The sequence below is a fragment of the Colletotrichum karsti genome (genome assembly GCF_011947395.1).
Source record: "Colletotrichum karsti strain CkLH20 chromosome Unknown Scaffold14, whole genome shotgun sequence".
Taxonomy (NCBI): Eukaryota; Fungi; Ascomycota; class Sordariomycetes; order Glomerellales; family Glomerellaceae; genus Colletotrichum; species Colletotrichum karsti.
The window spans coordinates 320,152-344,554 of record NW_024065914.1 but is presented as its reverse complement, the minus strand read 5'-3'; the positions used below and the strand labels follow the sequence as shown (position 1 = coordinate 344,554).

The 24,403-nt window shown below is 52.8% G+C and overlaps 5 protein-coding genes across 5 annotated transcripts; all 5 read left to right on the top strand.

Annotated features, from left to right (window-relative positions):
• Positions 1-1,826: 1,826 nt before the first annotated feature.
• CkaCkLH20_05050 (putative carboxylesterase from carbohydrate esterase family gh10) lies at positions 1,827-6,319 on the top strand (the record flags this gene model as incomplete). Its single annotated transcript, XM_038887769.1, has 3 exons — positions 1,827-2,291; positions 2,357-2,619; positions 4,528-6,319. 3 exons carry the CDS (start codon positions 1,827-1,829, stop codon positions 6,317-6,319), a joined length of 2,520 nt encoding a protein of 839 aa, XP_038746811.1.
• Positions 6,320-6,762: 443 nt separating this feature from the next.
• Positions 6,763-8,144, top strand: CkaCkLH20_05049 (uncharacterized protein; the record flags this gene model as incomplete). The annotated part of the gene is made up of 4 exons (XM_038887768.1): positions 6,763-6,883; positions 7,010-7,436; positions 7,495-8,002; positions 8,064-8,144. 4 exons carry the CDS (start codon positions 6,763-6,765, stop codon positions 8,142-8,144), a joined length of 1,137 nt encoding a protein of 378 aa, XP_038746810.1.
• Positions 8,145-13,962: 5,818 nt separating this feature from the next.
• Positions 13,963-16,095, top strand: CkaCkLH20_05048 (uncharacterized protein; the record flags this gene model as incomplete). Its single annotated transcript, XM_038887767.1, has 1 exon — positions 13,963-16,095. One exon carries the CDS (start codon positions 13,963-13,965, stop codon positions 16,093-16,095), a length of 2,133 nt encoding a protein of 710 aa, XP_038746809.1.
• A 990-nt stretch (positions 16,096-17,085) lies between these two features.
• CkaCkLH20_05047 (mitochondrial dna helicase) lies at positions 17,086-19,687 on the top strand (the record flags this gene model as incomplete). Its single annotated transcript, XM_038887766.1, has 2 exons — positions 17,086-18,634; positions 18,684-19,687. 2 exons carry the CDS (start codon positions 17,086-17,088, stop codon positions 19,685-19,687), a joined length of 2,553 nt encoding a protein of 850 aa, XP_038746808.1.
• Positions 19,688-20,840: 1,153 nt separating this feature from the next.
• Positions 20,841-23,152, top strand: CkaCkLH20_05046 (DFDF domain-containing protein; the record flags this gene model as incomplete). Its single annotated transcript, XM_038887765.1, has 3 exons — positions 20,841-20,956; positions 21,046-22,123; positions 22,202-23,152. The coding sequence occupies 3 exons, from the start codon at positions 20,841-20,843 to the stop codon at positions 23,150-23,152; spliced, it is 2,145 nt and encodes a 714-aa protein (XP_038746807.1).
• Positions 23,153-24,403: the final 1,251 nt, after the last annotated feature.

The window sequence follows — 24,403 nt, the reverse complement described above, 5'->3', positions numbered from 1 at the left end:
TGTCCTTGAATCATCAACGTGAGCCGGTGTGATTTCGAATAAGCAGTGCTGAGAGAAGAGGAAGCGGCTACAGATGTCTCTCGAGGCACATCGAAATCCTACTCGATCTGCGACCAAACATAGTTGGCACACGCGACTTCAAGCTGGTGCCCTCCCCCCATCTGCATTCTCCCTACCCCCCGTCCTGTGGTACCTCGCGGGCAGTTGATACAGACAAACTTCTACCCGCGGCAGGAAAAAGAATAGAGAGGCAAACAGGCAAGCAACAAAATGTATCTATATATAATGGAAATATTTACTTGCATTCAAAAGAAGAGCAGCGAGTAAAAGAAACAACAAAAAGAAGACCAAAAGTTCAGCCCGAACTAAGATTCGAACCTATGAAACGCATGCTTAAGCAGCGATTTCTAACCGTATTTTGTTCTACCGCTTGGCTAAGCCGTCTCTGGTCGTTACGGGCCCAGGAACCCGACAGGAGCGGACGCGTTGGCGACTATGAAGGTAGGGAGGGAGGCGAGTGTGTTCGTAGAGGTGGACGTGGGGTGAAGTTTGGGCTGGTGCCTGGCGAGTGAGCCTCACCCTGAGTACTCATCCGGGGGAGTTGTAAACCTTGCCGTGGAAGCCTGAGGTATGTTGTGAGTGAGACTCAAGTTTGAGTTGAGAAGGATGGGCAAGATGAGAATTGTTCTCACAGTGAGCTTGCGAAATCCATGTCTAACTACCTATGTGACACTAACGCTAGGTTTTTTTTAGCACTCAATATGTCGAAACTCATTGATTTAGGCTGATGAGTGTTACACTACATGCTACTTCCGAGATCACCAACCTTGGCAGCTTTCGGAGTTTGCTATGGAGGCTAGAAACCCTTCGGGGAAGCTGCTTGCCTCTCGTTTGCTACTCAGTAGCGAGATGGTTTCCATCTTCATCAACGGCTGCACCAGGACTTGGCTTGAGCTTGTGGACTTGGGTATTTCTAGTAAAGCTTACTTTGTGAGGTAAGACCACTTGCATGTAATATACACTGTCAAGTTCGGTCATAGTCGTTGACCAGCTTTGGCCCCGAGATATAATGAAAGACTTGATTGCTGACAATTTCAATGCCTCTAGGCCCGGTAAAAATATTGAGAAACACCGATTGTGTCCATCTTATTGGTTCTGTCGGTCACACTTGGCGGAAGAGAAAGAATAATGTGGAGTTCTTCTGGTATATCGCCAACTATCTCAAGGTTGTGTACCACTAGATATGATGTTCACGGATTACTTCATAAGGAATACTACTCTTGCAACTTGGATGTGGCTCATTATTCAGGGAGTGCTCAGTCTAGATTTGTTTAGCTCAGGAACATATGTGCTATACAAATGCGAGACAGCAAGGCACACTCTCATGGATTGTTTTTCGTCAAACATAGCTCGGTAATCATCACCAACAGCCAGAAGAGAAGAGAACCGTCGCACGTTACACATAAACCTGCTCATAATCACCGCTCACAGCTTAAAATGACCTACTGGCCTGATGATTCGTATTTCTGCAAGATGTGTTCGGTAGCACAAGTAAGGCAAGGGCGACCTCTCTTTGTTGAAAGTCCTCGTACCTTCCTCAGTTTCGTGCCGACAGCTTCCTACAACTCCTTCCAAAGAATAAATAAAGAAATAAGTACCATAAGCTCCCATCTTGCCAGAAGGCCACATGTCTGTCTTCTGGTCAGTCTCAGGCTCAACCTCATCCGCCTCACACAACCTTCGCCCAAAGCACGCTATCGTCTTCAAATAGACAATCTCTCACCTCTTTGCCTCCAAAACGTATATTCTGTATCACATAGAACAAGATGGTCTATATGGATCGTCTCATCGCTGTTGCGGCGATGATCATAGCCGCCGTATCTGCTGGGCCTCTTGTCCCCGGTCAGTCTGCAGGCGATGATTGTTCCTCCATCTGCAATGACGGCAAGACTAACCTCGAAAACTCCGTCTGCTATTCGATGAAGCTTGATGATGGAACCTGTCACGCCGTCTATGTCAACACAGCCGTCGCCAGACTAGACATCGATGACGATGAGGTCGACACTGCCTCTCTCACGCAAACGTCCGACTCTCCTCCCGCTGACGGCTCCCCACTCATTGCGAGAAGCCTTTTCGAGAAGGGAGCCAAGCCCACTCTCATCTGCATGCATTACTCCAGTCCGACCTGCATGAAACGCGGCAAGGGCGCCAATATGGATGACTGCGGGAACCTCGCCCGCTTCTGGAATGGACACTATGGCCGCTGGGTGTTTGAGGGGAGAGACTTCGCGGTATGTTCTCAAGCCCACCTCTTGTATCAATATCAGTATCGGGAAGAACTAACTATCTCTGGCAGGGTCACCATTGGCTCAACCTCATGACCAGCGGCAGCTGCGTCTTCGCTGTCGGCAATCCCCAGTCTGCCACAGAATTCGAACGGACATACCTTGGCAACAGCGACATCACCAATGTCCTCTCCGCCGGCACTTCTGAGTGTCGGGGCGGTGACGGTTTGGAGGCGCAGGGCACGATGGATTGCAAGAAATGGCCCCTCCACTACTGGATTGGTTCAATGGAGCACTTCAACTGCTGCACCGGCGAGGATCCTCCTAACCCCAAGTAAGGGGATGAACATGCTGCTGAACACAGAGGTCAAGGAGGTTCTTGTGGCATCCTGGTGATCCATAATGGATCAATAGGAAACCTGGTTTTCTGAAATTCGTTCAGCTTCATCGCCGTACGGAAGAGTCGGAGAGATGCGTCGCTTGGAGTTGCAGACTTCTACTAAGCCTCACATTTAGTTACAAATGTGGAATTTGACATTGTGGTTCATCCGACACACAAGCTGTCTTGCCTTGACATGTCGTCGATGTGATACACTGAAAGCTGTCCCACCAATGCTGAGCCTCAATCCTCCACACAGTCTTCCTTGAGACAGTAAAGCATGAAGTAAGCTCACTTCGAATGAGGTAAGCCATCCTGCTGGGACCAAAGTTTCGTCTGCATGGACAAACTCGAGAAGAGACCCATGTAAGCGAGCATCAGATGCGAGGAAAGTAACAATGATCCCGTTTCGTGAGGTTCTTGGCTCTGGCCAATGCTGCAAACCGTAAAATATGGAACGATCATATTGGCCTGGAACATCGATCGCGGTTGATTGAACCATGTTCTGTGTCGTTCATCTCACCGTGGCTCACCTCGTTTACCACCGAGTTCTTGACTCTGCTCCTCGCTCGTTCGCTCAGTCTCGCGCGTTTAGACGTCTGTTACAGCATGCGCTCCGCACCGATCCGAGTGGGCGGAAAGAAAGGGGTCCTGCAGAAGGGAATCCGTCCGCCGGCGGCTCCGATCACCGTAATTCTGAGATGAATCCCGTCGGGCAATCGGCACGCGCCTGTCACCCGAAGTGTGTGGTGTCCAACGTCACATCCCCATCACCGGCGGATGTGGGAGGGCTGCAACAACTTTCAAGACAGAAAGTCTTCCGAAGGCAAGTGAAGGCGGTTCGCCCTTCGCCTCGGCGTAACGAACTTCGACCTCGGAGGAAAACCACAAACGCAGAAACAAAGTAGTTGATCCACAAATCTGGTTCGATATTGTCGCGCTGAAGATAAGAAACTAAGGTTTGAAACTTGAACAGTTCTCGGACCAAGCATCGGGCCTCCGGGCGATCTCATGCATACAGTCTAAAACTCGAGAGTCCACCATGCTTCCCTGTTGACCGCCCACACCATCTTTTGGCTCCTTCTCTGCGTCCTTCCCGGCATGGAAGCAATTGCGTAGTCGGGTTTTCGTTGGCAGGGAAAGCTCCTCGCTCGACCCCAAACTTCGTGTGTGCCTGGACAGGCACAGGATAGCTTCACCACAGGCGGCGCTGCATAGTCTAAGTGGCTAGACAAGGACACCCAACCGGACCGTGCCGACCTTTTCCTTTTGAGGGATTCGCCTTCTGGTTCCTTGTTCCTTGGTCTGCATCTGGCCCTTTCTCACGCATCTTCGGCGCAATGGGCAGTCCGGTTTGGCAGAGTTGGGCGGGTAAGCATGCTTGTTGGGAAGAGATGGAGCACGACTCGAGTCTGTTGATCAGACTGATTCTTAAAGAGAACAACTACACCTTCCCTTCTTTTTGCAAGAGAATATCGAATGTCGTGTGTGTTTTTCTCCATGGTTGTACATAGGAGTTTCGCGTGCTCTTTCGGTGAGTTGTCATCTTGGTTTCGGTGTAAGACGTCATGCAGGCGAGAGCCGCTCTGGTCGCTTTGCTAGCTGCAGCGGCTTCGTGCGCACCGTCGCCTTCAGGGCTGAAAACCGACATTACGATCCTTCGAGATAATGATCTTCGAGGTAGGTTCACGGAAAGACATCTCCATTGAGATTTGTGAGATATTAACTGGAATGATGTTCAGATACTTCAAGCCCGTCGGCAAACTTCAGCGCTCTCTTCCTGGGCGAGACCCTTACTTTTGACGAGGCAAATGCAACGTGTAGAGACCTCGGGGAGTTGCTATGGTCTCCTGACACAAACAGCACGGAAAGACTGCTCGCCATTCTCGACTATCAGGAGAAGAATGTGTCCGCGATCTGGATCGCAACAGCGAAAAACAGCAGCAGCCCCAGAGCGATCAGCTCCAAGGGCAATGCGTCTTCTCCCAACCCCTCGGAAAAGCTTCCGGCTTTGTGCACACACTCGGCACCGTTCTCCAATGGTGTGGCGCAGGATACCAGTCCGCGATGGCAGGTCATGGTGAACTCCAACACCGACGATACTCTGGGGTTCCGCGACAGGAACAGCTTTCGCTTCCATGGCTTGAGATTCGCGTCCAAGACGCAACGTTTCACGTACCCCAAGCTGTACAAGGGCTCGAACGGCAGGAATGTCTCGGCCCTCGATTTTGGGTCGCCGTGTTATCAGGGGTTCGGCGGTAGCGAAGACTGCCACTTCCTGAACATCTATACGCCATATCTGCCTCGATCCAGACAGACTGACAAGAGGCTTCGGCCGGTTATGTTCTGGATCCATGGAGGGGCTCTCACGAGCGGCTTCGGTAGCGATCCCCTATTTGACGGAGGGAACATGGCCTCGCGCGGTGATGTTGTGGTTGTCACCATCAACTACCGATTGGGCACCCTGGGATACCTGGCTCTGGATGATGATGTGACGAATGGGAACTACGGTCTCGCGGACCAGATCACGGCTCTGGACTGGGTACAGGAACACATCCGGGACTTTGGCGGCGATCCTGCTCGAATCACGATCTTTGGCCAGTCTGCCGGCGGTGCTTCCGTCCGCGCTTTGCTGGCGTCTCCGAAGGCAAAGGGAAAGTTCGCTGGGGCAATTCCCATGAGCAGCCTCGGCGGTCTGACGTACGGGACGTCGTACGCCAAGTACTACACGATTGATGAGTCGATGGACGTAGTTGGAAAGACGATTCTGAACAGCACGAACTGCACCACTGCAAGGTCGCAGGTCGACTGCCTTCGTCAGCTGCCTGTCGAGAAAGTTGGTCGTGGAGCTCGCTACATGGTCGTCGATGGCAAGTACCTGACCTCGGACGAGCTGCAGCTCAATGGGGACAAGTTGGATGTCCACTTGATGATGGGAACGACATCAGAGGACGGCCTGCCCTTTCTCATCTTCCCGCAGAACGGCACCGTTCCGAACATCACCCTCTGGCTGACCTCACAAGGCCTGCCAGATCCGCCAAAGAACTTGTTCCCTCCGCTGAACACCACCACGAACAAAACACGGCAAGCTTTCGGGATCGGTGCCCGCATGGCAACAGACGCCATGTTCCGCTGCGTCGACCAGGCGACGGTATACGCGGGGCTCGACAGCGGGGTGCTCGGGTCGAAGGTGTACTACTACGAGTTTGAGCGGACGTACCAGACGCCCGAGTGGCCTCGTCTCGACCTCTGCGACGCACCCAAGTCGAACAAGTTCCCCAACGGCGATCCAGAGTCGGCGACTAACAACCTGCGTTGTCATTCCGGAGAGTTGCTGCCGCTGTTCGGCAATCTGGCACGTCAACGATTGCCATATCGAGACCAGTACGACTTGCCATGGGAGCAGTATCTCGTGGACACATTCTCGTCGTTTGCGAGGACGTATGATCCCAATCCCGACAAGGACTTCCTTCGGGCCAGGGGTTTCAACAACACATTGAACGCGCTCGAAAAGACGGGGCCCTGGGAGCCTTCTGTCAAGGGAGATATGAAGACTAGGTCAATCGATTGGCCTGTAGAGAAGACGATGATGAGAGGTTTCAAGGATTTGGAGCAGTGCAAGTGGCTCAAGTTGCCGCTGGAATATTACATTTGAGTAAATAGTTGAGTATGGCGACAAGGTGAAAGGAATGCACATAAAGCATTTGGGATTTACATAATTAGAAGTTCTTAGTACACATTATTGTTAGACAGGATATCTACATATCTAATACTTGCATACTACTTCACACGCATCGATGCTTCCGAGAAAGCTCCCCGTTCATTCCTCCCGTCAATGAAAGTTCAATGCTTACTCAATGCTTAAACCAACATTCAGTCAAACAACTTTGACGAACCGACGATCAAACATCCCTCCACAAAATATTACTCTGAGGAGAACCTCTGGATGAAACAGATCATCGCCAAGTGCTACCTCAGAATGAGCAGCTATACTCTAATACCAATTCTGATGTGGACCTCGACCGACGAAATAATTCCCCACGAGGCCCGAGGCGGCAATAGTCCTTGGCTGATGGGATATCTGCAAAGAATTCAGCCATGATTGTGGCAGTGATATCTCCTGATGCGTCTCATTGGGCCACGGGGCACTTCTCCCACACCTGCACAGCCGGCGGCATCTCGTTGGAGGGCATCATGCAGCAACCCCGCCAGCCTGCTCGTAAGACTGCCTTCAGGTTGTCAGATAAACCCAGGACTCACCCAGGCCCTCGCTCTGCTCTGTTCATTTTGTTGTGATTCATCACTCCTTGCCTCTTGCACTTGAACGGCCGAACGTTATTTCCAGTAACGATGGAGGCCGCAATCGGTATCATCGGATTGTCCTTGCAGCTCGTCGACTCCGCGATCAAGGTGAAGCGTGTCATCGGTACCTACCGGTCCGCATCCAAGGAAATCGGCCGCCTGGCTCAGAATGTCGAGAAGGTCGAGGCGGTAGCTGGCGCTATCAAGAAGTGCTTCGAAGGCGATGCCTCTAACCGCCGGTGCTCCGAGCTCATCCATACCTGGGGAATTTTCGTCCTGCGGGATATTCAATCAACGCTGGGAGAGATTCAAGACATCATCGACAAGCTCGAAAAAAGAGCATCAAAGTCACGTACCTTGTACACGGTCGGATTCTCGTTCTTGGAGAAGAAAGATGAGATCGCTCGTCTAAGTTCCGCTTTGGACCGAAACTTGAACGATCTACAGCACATGATGACCGCCGAGATTTTGTATGTTATGAACTTGAATCTCTCAGCTAGCACATGTGTGACCTAACAGCGGATGTAGTTCACGCTTCAGCGTAATCGAACAGCTGACTTCAACCCCCGCGAGCACGCAGGTTATGCCTTCGAAACCCGAGCTGCCACTCAACACCGAAGCAACTTCGAACTCCTTGGCACTGAATGCAAACGGAACAACTACTGCTATTGAGAGAAGCGACTCAAAACCGGTGCAAGTTCTCGGCTTCCAAGGTGGAATGCAAAGCACAAGAGTGACGAAGAAAATGCAACGGCATGGTATGGACGACTTCGTGAACGTTAAGGAGTCCAGGACCTACACATTCGGCATTCGAGGCTACTCCTACAGAGTAGAATTTGGCTGGACATTTGACACACTAAATCCCATCTCTTACTCTCTGAATTTTCAGCACATCCTGAGAGAGGATGTTGATAAGGAGTTATACCGCAAGACTCAAACCATTATCTACACTGGAGACTTGGGAGGCCTCCAAAGGATGTTCAGCAGTCGTGAAATATGTCCCACAACTTTCATGGGATGTCTGACTCTCTACGAGGTACTCAACCCTTTGGTGGTCCTCTATGCTCCCGATGAAGTATTGCTAATGTTACTTTCAGTTTGCTATTAAGTACTGTCGGCCACGTCTTTGCCATTTCCTGGCCTGCCAGAATGTTCGGCAATGTCTGACTGAAGAGTAAGTTTAATGAACCTTAGATATACTGGCAACACTGACGTGTCGACAAGTATCTCCAGACCGGAGGGGTACGGTTTCAGGACGAGCGGTTTCCATCGCCTTGCCCCGGACGTGATAGACATTGACAACATTCTCCGTTGGACAGGAGCTTCTCCGACCAAGAGAATGCAGTGGCTATTCACGTTTCATCTCGAAGAAGAATTGTTTTTTCAAAATTATTGTAGGATTCGAGCAACGGAACTCGCGGTTGTCGAGCGAGAAGAGTTCCCCGATGCGTCATGGAGTACTGCTGCCTGTACGTTTGTACGGACGGTCGAGGATTCGTACTGTTGGCTTCCATCTTTTCGTTCCCTAGACAGATGGATCAACATATTCACTGCATTGGCGAAAGAAGGCTTTGATGCCCGACACATATGCTCTTGGACAGACGATCCACAGATCAGTGGCTCGATAAGAGAAACTGTTTTGACCATGATTCTCCTATCATCGGAATGCCATCAAAGGATTGAAGGCGTAATATCACACTGGTTGACAGTATTGCAGGCCGCGGGGATCGATGTTGAAGCCTACCTCAGTTGGGAACGATTGCGCTGTGAAGAGGTATGGGCAAATTCGGGACGTCTACACAAAATCAGGGAAGGGAAGTGGCCGCAAGTGTTGGGTTCCAAGACCATTGGCGGGTTTGAAGTCCCAATGTGGTACCGCGGGGTTGACCCAAACAAGCCGGCTTATGAGGCACGCTATGAGTTCAGGAATTGGGGTTCTTTATCCATAGACAATGTCCGCGCAGATGGCAGGTGGGTGACGGAGCGTATTGTGGGAAACACATCCCAGCATTTGCTGTGGAAAATCTGCCCTGCGAGTCCACGCCGCTCAGACGACTGGCCGTTCGTGTCTTCAATGGCAAGGGACCTCAAAAGTTTGATCATGGACTGGTCTCGTTCCAATTTTAAAGACGAAGATTGGGCAGGCTTATGCCAATCTCTGGACTATGCCAAAGACCTGGTAGCAACAAGGTTCAACAGGCGGCAGATGAAGAAACTGTACAAGTCCGGGTATCTCAGGAAAGAGAAACATGCGCTTAAGATACCGGGAGCTTGGACAGATTCAGAATGGTAGCAGGCTAGCGATGATAGAATACGTGTATGTATCGATTTTCTAATGGAGTTGGGATAGAAGTTGTATGGTGCTTCATGAATTTCGAAACTTGCCTCCATACTGGTGAAGACTGTGACTGAAACCACTTCACCACTTCACGACTTCGAGCGGCTACGTTATGACTGTATATTAGGACGGTCAATCATAGTTGTGGCTAAGCGTTCAGTCCTCCGAGAATAGTTTCCATTACATCGCACCTGATCGTCTTCGTAGACTCTCCGAATCCTGATAACCCCTACATGACTTTAGGATCCAACGGTCGAGATAACCAGCAAAAGTTCAGACATCAATATCGCCGCCATCTTCTGGTTTCATCTTCTAGCTCAGACGATGTGCAACCCCAGTGACATACCAAAGTTCCAGGCCCTAACTCAAACCCGCCCAAAGAGTCGTTCGACGTCGGACCCTCCGTCGAATGCAGCCGCAATCACATCTGGCAAAGATCCGAACGATACCGACCTCTGATCGTCAGTTCGAGGATGCGTACAGCAGCTGCTTCACTCGGTCCATTGGATAGCATCGTGGGGGGCGGTATGACTGATGGTGACAGGTAGTGTATGACCGACGATGGACATCGTCTCACACTCATGTCGTGACCAACCCCTGAGCCCGTATCCCCATCTCGAATGTACGTGTCACGGCATCTTTCAGCAAGGTTGACGGCATCGGCAGATATCAAGGCTTTGCTGTCTGCAATGCATGAGAACGAAGTTTTGGCCGTAAACGTCGAGGTGCATGTCTACTGCTTGTCTGGATGTCGGCTGAGGCACTGTTGTTGCGGAAAGAAGAAGGTCTCGGCCCGTGATCAGGGAAGCTGATATGTAGCTACTATGTTACCAAGGGGTGTATCTTAAGAGCCAGAGATAGACCGATGTGGTGTTGAATATCATTCGAGAACGCTCGCCCAAGATTACGTAGCTACATACAGGACATGGCACTGAACAGAGGACCAAGATGCTGATGGAAACCACCAAAACCGCCTCGCCACGCCCAAAACATCACAGATCACAATAGGGGCAAAAGATTGGACAATCTAGGAATCGAACCTAGGACCTACCCCATGCGAAGGGGTCGCTCTACCACTGAACCAATCGCCCTGTCTTCGTTGAGTATTACCTCTTCACGACGATTCATATCCGCATCAGCTTGCGAGGTTTCCTTACTGTCGTCTTCCAGTCGGCTGACGAGGAGTAAGACATGGCGTCGATGGCGTAGCCGGGAGCAGCCGTCGAGGAATGGTTCCATAGTTGTCGACAGCACGAACGAATGCGATGATTTCGAAGACAGCGTAGCAACAAAAACATGGAATGTTGCGATGGTTGCCTGGCCAGAACAACTTACTTCGTAATCAAACACATCGCCTCGTCGGATGCTGAAGCGGCCATCACCGAATGCAGTGAAACCACCTACGCTGGAAAAATGCGCAACCGGAAGAGAATGAGCGGTAAAACCCCATCGGGCATCGATACCGCGCGCCGTTGCGCGCAGGAGAATGAGCAACGGTTCAAACGGGGAAGAAAATGACCGTACATTGTGCAAAAAAAAGACCACGTCAACTTACGGAACCCTAGGGGTTAGAAGCCCCGAGGCCGTGTAAGCCAAGAAACGAGGCAACCGCAAGGCAACGCTGGACCGCCAGCTTTCGTAGGAAGGGAAAGAAAAAGGCAACTCATTCAGACTTGAATGTGCAAGAAGAGTTTTGCGCCATCTACGACGCTGGCACCTTGGCCGGGCGTAGCCTGATAGGGTGTCGTAGTATGCATGTCGTGACGCTCGAGCTGCATGGTATGTGAAAATAAAGCCAAGTACTGCCTCGCTGCAGGGAGACTTTGGTGGCGGCGCATGACTGTATCGCGGAAGGAGAAACCGCCTCGTCAATTCATCAAGGGATGATTTTTCAACGGCAAGCCAGACGCGGAACCTTCGGATGGGGGTTTCTCTGTACAGTTGGAAGGATCACGGATGCGCGAGGATGCGCGAAGACGCGCAAGATGCATCCCGTCCGAGGTCCCACGCCTCCTTGTCTGTCGTATGATGACCGTTTCTTTGTATGACGGCGATGATGCCCCCGCCCGCTGTCACGAAGCCGTCCGATTCACCACCGTCTTCCGTGGTACGTGAACAAAGTTTTTCAACGGGTGAAACTGGAAGAATTTTCCGCGACATCTTGGAAATCCGTTGGGCGCTTGCATCGCACATGTGAAATGGTTAGGTCGAGATGGCGTCGAACAACAGGCGACGGAGAATACGGTGAGGAGCCCGGCGTCTTGGTATGCCTCCTTGTGAGACCGCGTACCGCATTTCACATCGTCGGTCATCCCATGGCAGAGAAGAAAAAAAAACAATGTCCGCCATAATGGCGATAGAAAGTCCTGCGCAGAATGGTGGCGTTTGCTGTGCGATGTGAAATCGTCCGTGTGGAATATGACGAGCCTCAGGTCAACCTAGAACAGAGAGTCATTGTACGCCGGCTGTTAGACAGGCTCCTTGACTAACGGCGCAATTTAGTCCCTCGCATCATCACGATAAATGTGGTGTAACACCTTACAGGCCACGGTCTCGAACGACGGAGGTTCTATCGGCGTCTAAAATTGACCTGCGATGGAAGATGTCGATTTTCACAGACAAGGAGAACCTTGTATTGGAATGCCGATCTTTCCAAAGGGTAAAGTCGATAGCAGATGCATCGTCGAACGTTCCATGGATAGTGCTGGCAGCCAAGAAAACCGTCAAGAACAAGTTCCCGTCAGTAAGGGATCTCTAGGGTGAGGCTCTGCATAGAGACTGAGACGGTGGGCAATCTTGTCTCATCCTCCAGCGCCAACCGTCTCCCGACGAGCTTGGTATTGACCGACGACTTCATAGGTGGAGAGGAATAAACGAGTCGAATAGCAAAGCGGATCATCGATATGACGAGACATGCCGTAAGACGGATCGCTCGACTCAGCGCGTGAGATCCTTATTTCCGAATTCGAGGACCCGACTGTCCGTCTTGATTGAGATTCAAACCCTGGACCTCGAATTGCGCAGCGAGGTAGCCTGGCGCCACGGCGGCTCTTCTCACTCTCGCTTTGCGCGGCACCGAGGGCGGTGCCGAACTGCAAACCGAGATGAATCACATCGATGATATGCTTGACACTCCGGTGATGACGGGCGTGATGCAGTAATGCAGCAAGTAGTGCATTACTGGATTGTTGACCGACAACGATCGCCGGGTGAATGACTTCACATCCTATGACCGAGTGAAGGTATAAAATAGACGGAAATATCGCGACGTGCGTGGTTGATTGGCCCGCGAGGCAGTCCATCGTGTTACTCCGCATGCAAGTTGAAATCTCGCTTTTCTTATCTTGGTCAGTTGATGGCGTTCTTCTGCCAATTGGAGGCCTCTGGGATGAGTTCCTGTGGGTGTCGAGTTGACGACGATGGACGTACCTCAAAGTGTATAAAATCTAAACCCGATTGAGGCGGTGCAGGGTGCGCTAATTCGCCATCTCGCCCGCGCAAATGTACGGAGTCATACGTAAACTCCCCGCACCCCGAAAAAAGAGGCACAGGCAGCTTCGGTGAGTCTTTTGCACGTCTTGATGGATGTCTGCTTCTTGGTTGCCTTCTGGCGGACCTTTGCAAACCAGGTGATCGAGTCGGGACGCGCCCTCCCGCCCATCAACTTTGTCGCGGGACCAGGCGAAAGTCGTTTGCGGGGTATGTGGTTGCATTCGCAAGTGAAAGAAGTCAAGAAGCCTTGGAACGAAAGATTTGAAAGATCCAGCACTAGTATGGGCACCGCCGTCCAGAGTTGAATGATAGAGGTTGCGATTCTTGTGGAGTTGACAACGTCCTTGTCTCAGAACCTGGACACGTAGGCCCTCGGCATGTGGCCCCTTGCTGAAAGCTGTGATTTCTCGAATACGATGACTGCCGCGAGTGAAAGCTGTTCCGAATAAGCCCTAGGTGTCTGAAGTGCCGCTGTGTTGAGGCCAGGCTGCCGAGACAAGGTGAGCGGCGAAGCCTACCATCTCACCGACAGGGATAATAATGGCTGCCTCGCGAGGAAGATTTTGGCAAATGAAGAGGTGGCTTGGAACGGCCAGTGATAGGCTGTGTGATGGTACAGAAGAAACGTTTTCCAGGCGGTCAGTGTCCTCGTTGTGCTTGAAAGATTGAACGGTCCTTCTTGACCGTTGGGTTTCGTTTCTGTCCGTCTTTCAACCTGTTATCGGAGAATCGACTCGCTTCCGTTTTCCTACGCCAGGGACTAGACCTGACGACCTTGCGCTGCCTAGATAGGTGTTACTGTGGCTGTAAGTGTCACATCGCCTTCACCGTCGAGCCAAAATCTAGGCTCAGTGGTCTCAAGTTCCTGGAAAAGATAAAGACAAGACAACGCACCTTCACACCCTCTTGTCCCTTCCCATCTTGTCTCATACGCCCTCCTACAGCCGAGTGGTTCGCCTCACTTTGACCTCGACGTCTCGGGACTCGGCTGCAACTTGTTGCTCATTCTCGGGATCGAGACTCTTCGTTTCGCACTTTGTTGCCGTCTTCTCTGTGCACTTCCGCCTCGTGGAATAGTCCTTATAACCACCCCTGACCGCTGCCTCAATTCACCGACATTGAACTGCTCCCCTCTTTTCCAAACTCTTCCATTCCGCAAATTCAACATGGCCCCTCTTCCCCCCGGAGTTATTCATCTTGGAGGCCCTGGAGGCCCTCCTCCTCCACCACCACCACCTCACCCAGCCGGAGCCAGAGCGCCGAATGTCGGTCCACCTCCCCCGCCTCCTCCACCAGGCCGAGGGCCAGGGCCTTTCGCTGCCAAACCAGGACCTCCCCCGCCCACCGCAAGACCTCCCATGGGAGGGCCGATACCTCCTCCAGCAGCTCGACCTCCCATGGGAGGCCCAATGCCTCCTCCTGTAGCACGACTTCCGATAGGAGGACATCCACCACCGCCGGCTGCTCCTCGGCCGGCAGCCCAGATGCAGCCACGGGTCATTCAGCCGATGCCGGTGCAGCAGCTGCCCATACAACCGCCACGAGAGAAGGTCCCGCTGGAGCTGCGTCAAAGACAACTCGTCGAGGTTTCCGACCTTCGAACTGAACGAATGACCGAGCCCGGGGCCCGCGAGGCCCTCTCAGAATACGTTGTCTACCGCATCGAAAAGATACAAGATCCCAACGAGATCGATGTCGAAGGCTACCCAACCAGGCCGACCTGGGAGAACGTGAGGCGTGTTGAAGTTCGAGATCTGTCCCGACAAGACATCATCCGGGATATCCGCGACCTCAACGACGAGGGCAAAACAGCCCTGCAGAGAAAGATGGAGCTCACGCCCAACCAACAGCTGCAAATCGAAATGGCGCAGGACGCCCTGGAGAAGCGCAACACCGACAGGCGCTTTCGTTACACCCTGCAGCAGATCAGTTGCAAGATGAAGAAGATTCACAAAGACTCCATCCAGTATGCACAATACATGGCGGATAAAAAGCTTGTGGTTGCGAAGGGAAAGTCGTCCTCGAAATCGAAAAAGAACTTGTTCGAAACGGTAGCCGTGACGGCGTACTTCAGAAAGGAACCTCGCTTCGAAGAGAACGCCCTGGCCATGTACCGCAGCAAGAAGAATGAAGAGGCCATGATTCGACATAGAGACGAAGAAGCCCGGAGTCATCAGTTGCAGCAGCAGATGATGGATGAAAAGCATCGAAATCTCCTTGCTCTGCATCAACGTGAGCAGCAGTTCCGAGCCGCCCTTCAACCACCACCAGCACTTCCACCACCGCAACGACAACACCCACAGCTGCCGCCTCCGCCCCTAGGCCATAAGCCATTGCCACCTCCAGGTCACAAGGCACTGCCGCCGCCAGCTCGTGCTGGGATCCAGGTGGTACACACCGACCACAAGAAGGGCAAAACGAAGACTTATACTCTCTCGAGTGGTTCCAGGAGCTCTAGAGACTCAAACTCCTCGGACGAGTCGTGGAGCGACACGGAATTCACGCCGGATTCATCTACTACCGGTTCATCTGACTCCAGACGTGGCCGTAGACATCATCGCAGTCGGGGCCGCAGTCGTAGCCGAAGCCATAGCCGTAGCCGCAGCCGCAGCCATCGTCGCCATCGCAGTCGTCCGGAGGACTATGGGCTCAAGGCTCAACGCCGCCACAGGAAAGATAAGCACGAGCAGTACTACATCCTTGAAAGAGAGGTGCCTATTAGTCGGCCGCTTGGTGCCCCAATATCTCCGGCGGCCTTGCCAATGCCTGGCGTAAGAGACTTCATGGGTGAAGAGCCGTTCATGCAGCGTCGCATAACCGCTCGGCCGGAAGCATACGGGCTCGACAGCGTTGATAGCCCCCTGATTGACGTCTTCAATCGTCGTCGAACAATATTACCCGCTCGGGTGATCCAACGGGACGTCAACTTCCGCACCGTGGGCCCTCAGGAGGTGATTCGTATGAGACATGAGGATGACCTGGACAACATCAGACGTCTGAGATTTGAAGATGAGATGCGCTTGGAAGACGAGCGACGTCTTGAGGACGAGCGGGAGGCAGAAAGGAATGAAATTGAAAGGCGAAACCGTCGATCAATGGAAAGGCGGTTCCGTCGGCCGTCCCTTGATCGGGGCCCTGTCTTCCAGCGAGGTCCCGATGAGACGTACGAAGAACAGGCTGCTCGGGACTATATGAGGACCAGAGAGCGCCCAGCGCGGTCTCCTTTTGACAATCCGTTTGACCCTATGGGGCGAGGTACACGACGAAATGCTTTTGGTTTCGCGGGATATCGGGATTAGTCGCTCGTTCTCTCACTGTTCTGTTCGAGATTAGTCTTTGGCAGGGTGTATTCTTGACCAATTTGATAAAGCTCGGTATAAATCGAAGATGATTCGAAAAGCACGAATGATGATCAAGTCTTCTTCGAACTCGAAATGCAACAGGTGAGAGTAGTGTAGAGTTGTCTAAGCAACCACGTCCCACAAGAGGGAGAGCTTCGTTATTTAGGTGGCTCGACGTTTGTGCCCAACCCGACCACGAAGCCGTCGAATAGCCAGCTGCAGAAGTCGCAAGTGCCCAACTTGAGGCGGGGAGCTCCTGCAAACATCTTACTTGGCGACATTGCAGGAAGCATGCAGGGGCAGCATGCGGCAGGGAGGAGTCGTGATGGATGGACGTGGGCGAGTCTCAGCCAATGATGGCAGCCAAAGAAGAGTCTGCCTGGCGCAGCAATGAAGAGATAGAGCCGTGAAGTAATGTGTGATTCTGAGGCAGCTGGCACTGTAGGTTAGTGTTGGGTAGTATGTGCATTCCCGGAGAAAGGTGAAGCCATTTTGAATGTGTAGGCAGATGGATTGACATTGGATGTGATATTACGGATAGGTAGCATCCATTGATATTATTATGTTGAGGCGGACATGTGCAATGCAGGTGCTTCTAGGGGGGCTCCGCTATTGTTACAGGGAGCATCTTGATGACTCAGCTATCTAAGAGTTTGGCCCCTCCATCCTTAGCGCGAAAGTCACCTCGACGCGACGGAGACGCGCCTCGTCCACAACTGGTCAATCAAGGTCGAAACTTTCCATCTCTGCAGCCTGCGTGCGACAAGGGCAAGAAACACCCTCGAGCCAACCACCCACACAGCAAATGTGAACGCAACAACACCTTGGATGCCGGCTGGAACAACCAGCCTCCTCCACCTTCGATCCTCGCCGATACTCCGCCGAACCGTTCACAGAGCCGTCCAACTAGCCAATGTTCACAACTTTCCATATCTAGATCCAGAACCGATGCTGTCTAGAGCGAACAAGGCCTATGCGGCCAACGCGCCTCCCCCGCCGAAGAACAACGACCTGGCCAAGCAGCTCTTCCCTTCGAGCAGCCCGAGTGCCCCCCAGAATGGCAGTATTATGAATCAATTTAAGAGGGCAAGTCAGCCAGCCCCTGCTGCCGCTGTATCGGCGAGGACCACAAACACCTCCGCGACGACGACGAACCAAACGAGGCCACCGCCAGGCCGCACGTCCAGCATAACGCATTTTGCGAGCAGCAACCGTTCTGCCTTGGACTCGATTACCACACCCAACGGTCAATCTTTCGCCTCCCTATACTCTCGTTCCGACTCTTTTCGAGATGAGCCAGACGCAGCTATCAAGAAGGAGGCCCAGACAAATTCCAAGCCCGCCGTTTACTTTGCCGAGGACGACTTCAGCGATGACGACCTGCTCGATCTGGACTTCGAAGCACCCTCGGCTCTCCCCCCTCTTCCAAAGCCTCTAGTCAAGGAGCAGAAAGCACCCGAGCCACCTGCTCCAGTGGTCAAGGCCGAAGTTCCCTCCACACAGCCTTTACCTTGGTCCTCATCACCAGCCTCCCACTTCGCACACCCCAAGTTGTCTCGGGAAAACGTGAACCGAACAGCATCTTTCCAGAATTCCCTTAAGCGGGAGTCGCCGGACCAGATGGAAGCTTTATTAGCCCCGCAGCCGAAGAAACGGCGACTTCCAAAGAGCTGGATAGCCGAAGAGGAGGAAGCCGCCAAGGAAGAGGAAGATGAGCCAGAGGTTTCCATGTGGGCGCCGGGCGGAGTCACGCCTGCTCCTAAGAAAAAGAAGGAGACATGGAACATGACCGCCAGTGCTGTCAAAGAGCAGAAGAAACAGCTTAAAATCCAGTCCAAGAAGCCCGTAGATGGCGAGTGGACCATGGACGAAATCCGGAGAGAGATCATGCAGAGCAACATGCCTAAGCCCAAGGCAACAGCAATTGCTTTGACCAAAGAACAGAAACATGTCCAGAGTCTTGTCATCAACAAGGGCCAAAGCGTCTTCTTCACAGGTCCTGCAGGAACCGGAAAGTCCGTTTTGATGAGGTCCATCATCACAGAATTGAAGAAGAAGTGGGCGAGAGATCCCGAGAGGCTGGCCGTCACAGCATCGACGGGTCTCGCAGCATGTAACATTGGAGGTCAGACATTGCACAGCTTCTCTGGAATCGGTCTCGGGAAGGATGACGTCGCGACTCTGGTCAAAAAGATTCGACGCAACCCGAAGGCCAAAAATCGTTGGCTCAGGACAAAAGCACTCATTATCGACGAAGTCTCCATGGTTGATGGAGAGCTCTTTGATAAATTGTCCCAGATCGGCAGGACAATCAGAAACAACGGCAAACCCTGGGGAGGCATCCAGCTCGTTGTGACAGGCGACTTCTTCCAACTTCCACCAGTTCCCGACGGAGACAAGTCAAGAGACGCCAAATTTGCCTTCGAGGCGGCAACATGGAACACAGCAATTGACCACACCATCGGGTTGACGCAAGTCTTTCGACAAAGAGATCCCGGTAAGCCACTTCGAAAACTCTTTTCCGTGCCACCGCTAATCAGTTGTAGTCTTCGCCAACATGCTCAATGAGATGCGTCTGGGCAGAATCAGCGAGGAAACGGTTCAATCTTTCAGAAAGCTGACGAGACCGATCGTTTCTGACGACGGACTGGAAGTGACCGAGCTGTTCCCTACAAGATATGAAGTGGAGAATTCCAACCAAGCCAGACTGCGCAGCCTTCCCGGGAAAAGCAAGAGATACGACGCGTCTGATGCTGGAGATCAAAACATTCGTGACAAGCTCCTTCAGAATATGATGGCGCCAAAGACTCTGGAGCTCAAGATCGGCGCCCAAGTTATGCTCATCAAGAATATGGACGAAACACTTGTCAACGGCTCCCTCGGAAAAGTCATTGCCTTCATGACTGAAGGCAGTTTCGAAAATTGGCACGGAGCGGACATCGGATCCGATGGAGAGATGGACCCGGACGATAAAGCGAAGAAAAAGATTAAAGCTTTTAGCAGGGAAGTCGAAGAAGCCACAGGCAGCTCAGGCGAATTCCCCGTTGTTGAGTTTTCGGCAGTGGATGGCAGCACTCGTACCATTCTGTGCATTCCCGAGGATTGGAAGGTCGAGCTACCTGACGGGACGGTGCAAGCCAGCCGCAACCAACTCCCGTTGATCCTTGCATGGGCCCTTTCGATTCACAAGGCTCAAGGACAGACTCTGGAGAGAGTGAAAGTCGATCTCGGCAAGGTATTCGAAAAGGGACAGGCCTACGTTGCACTCAGTCGAGCAACGTGTCAAGACGGCCTTCAAGTCTTACGCTTTCAGAAGGACAAGGTCATGGCCCATCCTCGGGTTATACAATTCTACAACAAGTTATACAGTGCCGAGCAGGCTGTTTCCAAGAAACCGCCTAGTTTGGCCGATTTCTTGCACAAAGAAGACGAAACAAAAGAGAAGAAGACTGCAGGACTCAATTCCAGATCCCAGTCATTTGTTAAGAAGGGCGTGGAGGTGGTTGAGCTGGACGATGAGGAGGAGGCAATGGCAAGCTACGGCTACTGAGCTGCCGGCAAGAGGTACATTATTAAAAGCATTTGACGGCGTTGAAGGAAGTCTTCCGGGCTAAATGCGACTTGGAAGTCGTGGCTCGGGCTGGTAGGTAGGTCGGGACGGTCTGGACATAGATACTTGTTGGACTGGGGTGCTCCGGTGTTGGGCCCTTAGGAGCATGCCTTGCAAAGGCAGGGAATTACTCTGCTCCGATTTTGAACGTACTTAGGACATAATGAAACTCAAAACCTCTCTTTTGTGCAGCTCATTGACATTGCTATTACTGTGGAAACTTGAGCAGAAAAGACGCCGAAGATGAGACTGGATTTTCTATCGTCAAGTCTTCTCTGGCGCCCATTGAGTCGATCCATCATGCGCAAATAAATCCAGGGTCTTGGGATTTGGAGAGGCGTTGCAAGCGTAATGATATTTGACCATGGTGATGAAGTCATGGGAGGTAGACAGAGGTTGCTGTAGGTTGTACATGGATGGATCTTGGGATCGTGCCAATTATTGATGACTCGGGAGTTTAATATTAATTTGTTGGTAACACAGCAAGACAGTTAGTTGAAGCTGTGAGGGACCTGCGTCAAAGTGCCCAGCGCAGTCGGGTGCTCTCCACCAAGGAGCTTCAACGGGAAGGGGCTCGGGAGGCACTGACCTTGAAACAATGCGCTAAAAAGTACCTAGCTGGCGACGGGAAGCTTGCGCCCATGACGTTCGTCCCGTCTGCTCTTACAGCGGCAGCAGCAGCTTCCCGCCACCAATCGATCCATACATCCCCGTGACCTTGGTCTGGAACCTGCACCTGCCCTGGTCCCCCAGGCACCTGCCTTATCGATAAGCATTAGGCCAGGGAAAAAGTTAAGGGAACCCAAACCCAGCAAGTGAATGTGTCCGAGGGGGAATTGGGGGAAGAGCTATCTAGTCCATCACGACACACCACCGTCTCTTGATTCAACTTCTTCGCTCAACCCCACCAACTCGACTTAGCGACCGGAAACCACGTATCAACATTCTTTGACGACTCGCGAATCACTCATCACGTTCAACGACTTCTATCTGCGCCGCTAGCCCTTTCCACAGAACCCCACGCCAACCCCGGGTGGTGCATTCTGATACAACCGACGACTCAGCAACTAGGCGCTGTGACGCAATCGTCACGATGGACTTCATCGGCTTGCAGATGTTGGTGACGCTGCGGCAGCCTGAGGGCACTATGCTCAAAGGCACGGTCAGCGAGATAGAGCCTGGCGTGAGCCTCACTCTGGCCAACGGCAAGTCACCGATCGAAACCACATCGCAGAATTCATCATGCTGACCATCTTTGCTGCAGTCTTCACCTTGGGTACAAACCATTGGATTCCCAGGGCCGTGATCGACGCCGCCAACATCGTCGACGTTTCCGAGTACAAAGACGATGTTACGCCCAATACATTCACTGCGCCAGGCATCAGTCCTGTTCCCGCCCCTGTCGTGGCCCAGCCGGCGCAACCTGCGTTCGTTGACCCCGCGATTCTCAGTATGGGAAACCGCCCTGGATCGGGTGCCATAAGCGGAAGCGATAATCAACCACTCCCCGAAGTAATACCTCAACCGACTGTGGCCGCCCCGAGAGGTCCTCAGCTCGGACAGCCAGGCGTCCTGCCCGCGGTGCACCTTGCTGTAGGACGAGGACACGATGATGCGGCCCTGAGCCTTAGCGAATCTCTGCAGGAGCTTCACGTAGACGAGCTAACGCCTACTGCTGCAAGACATTACGCCGCTGATAATGGCGTGGGCGCGCAAGGTGCGCACGAAGCAGCAGGTCCGTCGCAGAAAAAGAAGAATAAGCGAAAGGAGAGATCCAAGATCCCGAAGAATGGAGTCTCAGGAGAGCATGCGCAAGAGAGCACACCAACTCGTGGAAACCCCTCTGCTCGTGGAAAGGGCTGGAGGCAGACGCCTATCTTGCAAAGCTCGCCCTCGTTCCAACCATTCAACTCCTTGAAGCGAGGAGTGAAGGGCAAGAAGGACCTCCCCGAAAACGGTTGGGCGTCCGAAGATGTCACGGAAGAGATGGGGGAATTTGACTTTGAGGGCAGTCTGGCCAAGTTCGACAAGCGCACCATATTCGATCAGATGCGTAAGGAAGACCTGGTCGATGAGGCGGACCGCTTGGTAACGCACAACCGGAAGCCGAAACCAGGAACTGCAGGAGGAAAGAACTTTCACCACAGTGAGAACGTTCTCGATATGCCCGCCAACACTTCCAGGGCAAGTCAGGACTTTTGGAACAGCGAGGCCGACGACGCCGTGAACGGTGCTGATCGATTGAGTGGTCGTGATGTCCGCAGCGCCCAGAGTAGTCGGAGGGCAGACAGCAAACCAGGGGCTGCAAGAAGGTCGCAATCTCGCAAAGCGAGCACGCAGCTCACAAGCCAGCCCCTGAATCGCGGCAATTCCAGCGTACGTCTGAGCAGACAGTCCCAAGCGTTGCTTCGTCAAAACAGTTCGCAGAGCCTTCTCAGTACTAACTCCCTGCAGCAAGGTACCCAGCCTGGCTTCTATCTCTTGCCATCCAACCGGCGCTTAGAAACGGTGTCTGCCCTTCAAATGCTGAACCTCGAAAATATTGCGGCTAATGAAGTCGGACTGACTGAAGACATGATGACCGAGAACGCAGGGCGGGGCATCGCGGAGGTGACTATGAAGGCGCTTGAAGATCCAGCCATCCAGGTTCGGCTGGGCACTGGCGGTGCTAATGCTCAAGCCGACAACCCAGTCGCCGCTGCTACTGTTGTCATACTTGCTGGCAACAACAAGTCTGGCATCAGGGCGATTGCAGCAGCCCGTCACCTGCGGAACAAGGCTCTCAATATTCTTGTGTGCGTCGTTGGTATTGAGCGGGAGCGGGACCTGCTCGAAGATATGCGACAGCAGATTCGGATTTTCAAGAACTTCGGCGGTCGCGTGCACAACAAGCTGGAATTGTTTGAGCAGTTGCGGAAAACCTCTTCGAACCCAGCCACCTCCGTGACCCTCATCATCGACGCCCTCTTGGGCTTGGCCATCTCATTCGAGGAATTGCGGACAGGGGATCAAGCGACTGTGTACGAATTGATTGAATGGGCCAACCGAAACGAAGCTTTTGTGCTTGCGGTGGACGTGCCGACTGGTATCGACCCGTCGACTGGGAAGGTCAGTATCATCGACGGCGGCCGACTGTACGTCAAGCCACGATTCGTCGTCGCTATGGGCGCACCGAAGAAAGGCCTGCTCGAAGCTATGGCGCCATCAGAATCAGACCCCGCTGTCAACAACTCCACAGCAGAAGGGGCTGTTGCCGAGGACGAAGACTGGAAGCTTTTCATTGCCGACATGGGTCTTGGCGCAGCCGTATGGAAGAAAGCCGGAACCAAGATCCGGAGAGGCATTGATTTCGACAACAAATGGGTGCTGCAGATGAGATATCAACCGATTCTCACGGAAGAGTAACTGAACTTTTATGGGAGAACAAAAGGGGGTCAAAAGCAAAGCTGATTATTTTTTCTTGGGAAACGGACTACAAAAGCGAACTTTGCTCTGTATATTGCATTATTTTGGGCGCCTCTCCCGCCCTTGGGTCTGGGAACCGCATACGGGAGAAGGAAGGAGTTTGGGCTTACCCCATCGCATCTCTGCAGGCGACAACGACATTGTATTATATATATAGCGCCTAGCGTCTGACACCGAATACTCCGGTTTCTCTCGTCTCAATGAATGATTTTCGCACTCCAATAATGACCCCAGACCGCGATCTTGATTTATTCATGTTGGCATCTTAAGCCCGAACCAACCATACCCAGAGCCGAGCCCGCGGCGAGGGACAAGCTTTTGCCAGTTCGGACCCGGCAGCTCTCAGGCTGCGAAATCGACGTTCAACATTTCAACCCTAGATCTCGGAACGATGGAGGAGGTAACCTGGGGGCTGAGAGGCGGCGTCCGGTAGCTGTTCGTCACGTTACCCTCCGTCTGCAACCTTTAAGAGTCGGGGTTATCAGTTTTTAAGGTAGGGTTGGCGTGCAGCTTAGGTTGGGGGCCAGAATGTACAAGCATAGCATCGATAGTGGGCGGTCTAGTGCTGACGGACCCGTGGAGCTGAGGTGCGGTGCTCCCGTCTTTCTCGGACCATTGGCGGGGGTGGGGGTGCCGGCGACGGCGGGGCGGGGGGGCTTATCTGGACATCCCTGGAGATATATCACGATCAGGCTGCCGGCGTGAGGGCCGGCAAAGGAGCCAGCAACATGGAGCGAGCGATGTTTGGTGACGGGATTGAGTGATCAGGCTGGGGCAGCAGGCAGCGGAGATTACTTTGTGTTTATGACGGAGGTGGTTTGCTATCGTCAGTGGAACACGGCAGAGGGGGTTATCATGGTTGGCGAAGCCGGGATGGCGTTCGTATTCGAGCTTGCCAAGGTAGGGCTGCATGGTCTGAAGATGATGCTGTTCAATGTTTGTCGACTTTGATCGTAGATGTGATATCAGAAGGCTGTGCAGTCGGAAGCCGGCAGAGAGTTCGAGGTCTCCGGAACGGGCGCGGGGACGGGTGCTGCAGATGGGGAGCGGCACATCAGCAGGAGCGAGAAGAGAAACGCTCGCTAGAAGGTATGGAAGAATGGGAAGGAAGGGGCTGTGTGGTTTCTGTCTGGTCCGCCAGCAGCGTTAAGCGCTGGAGGGTGTGACATTGTGACGATGTGCGCGCGGTGT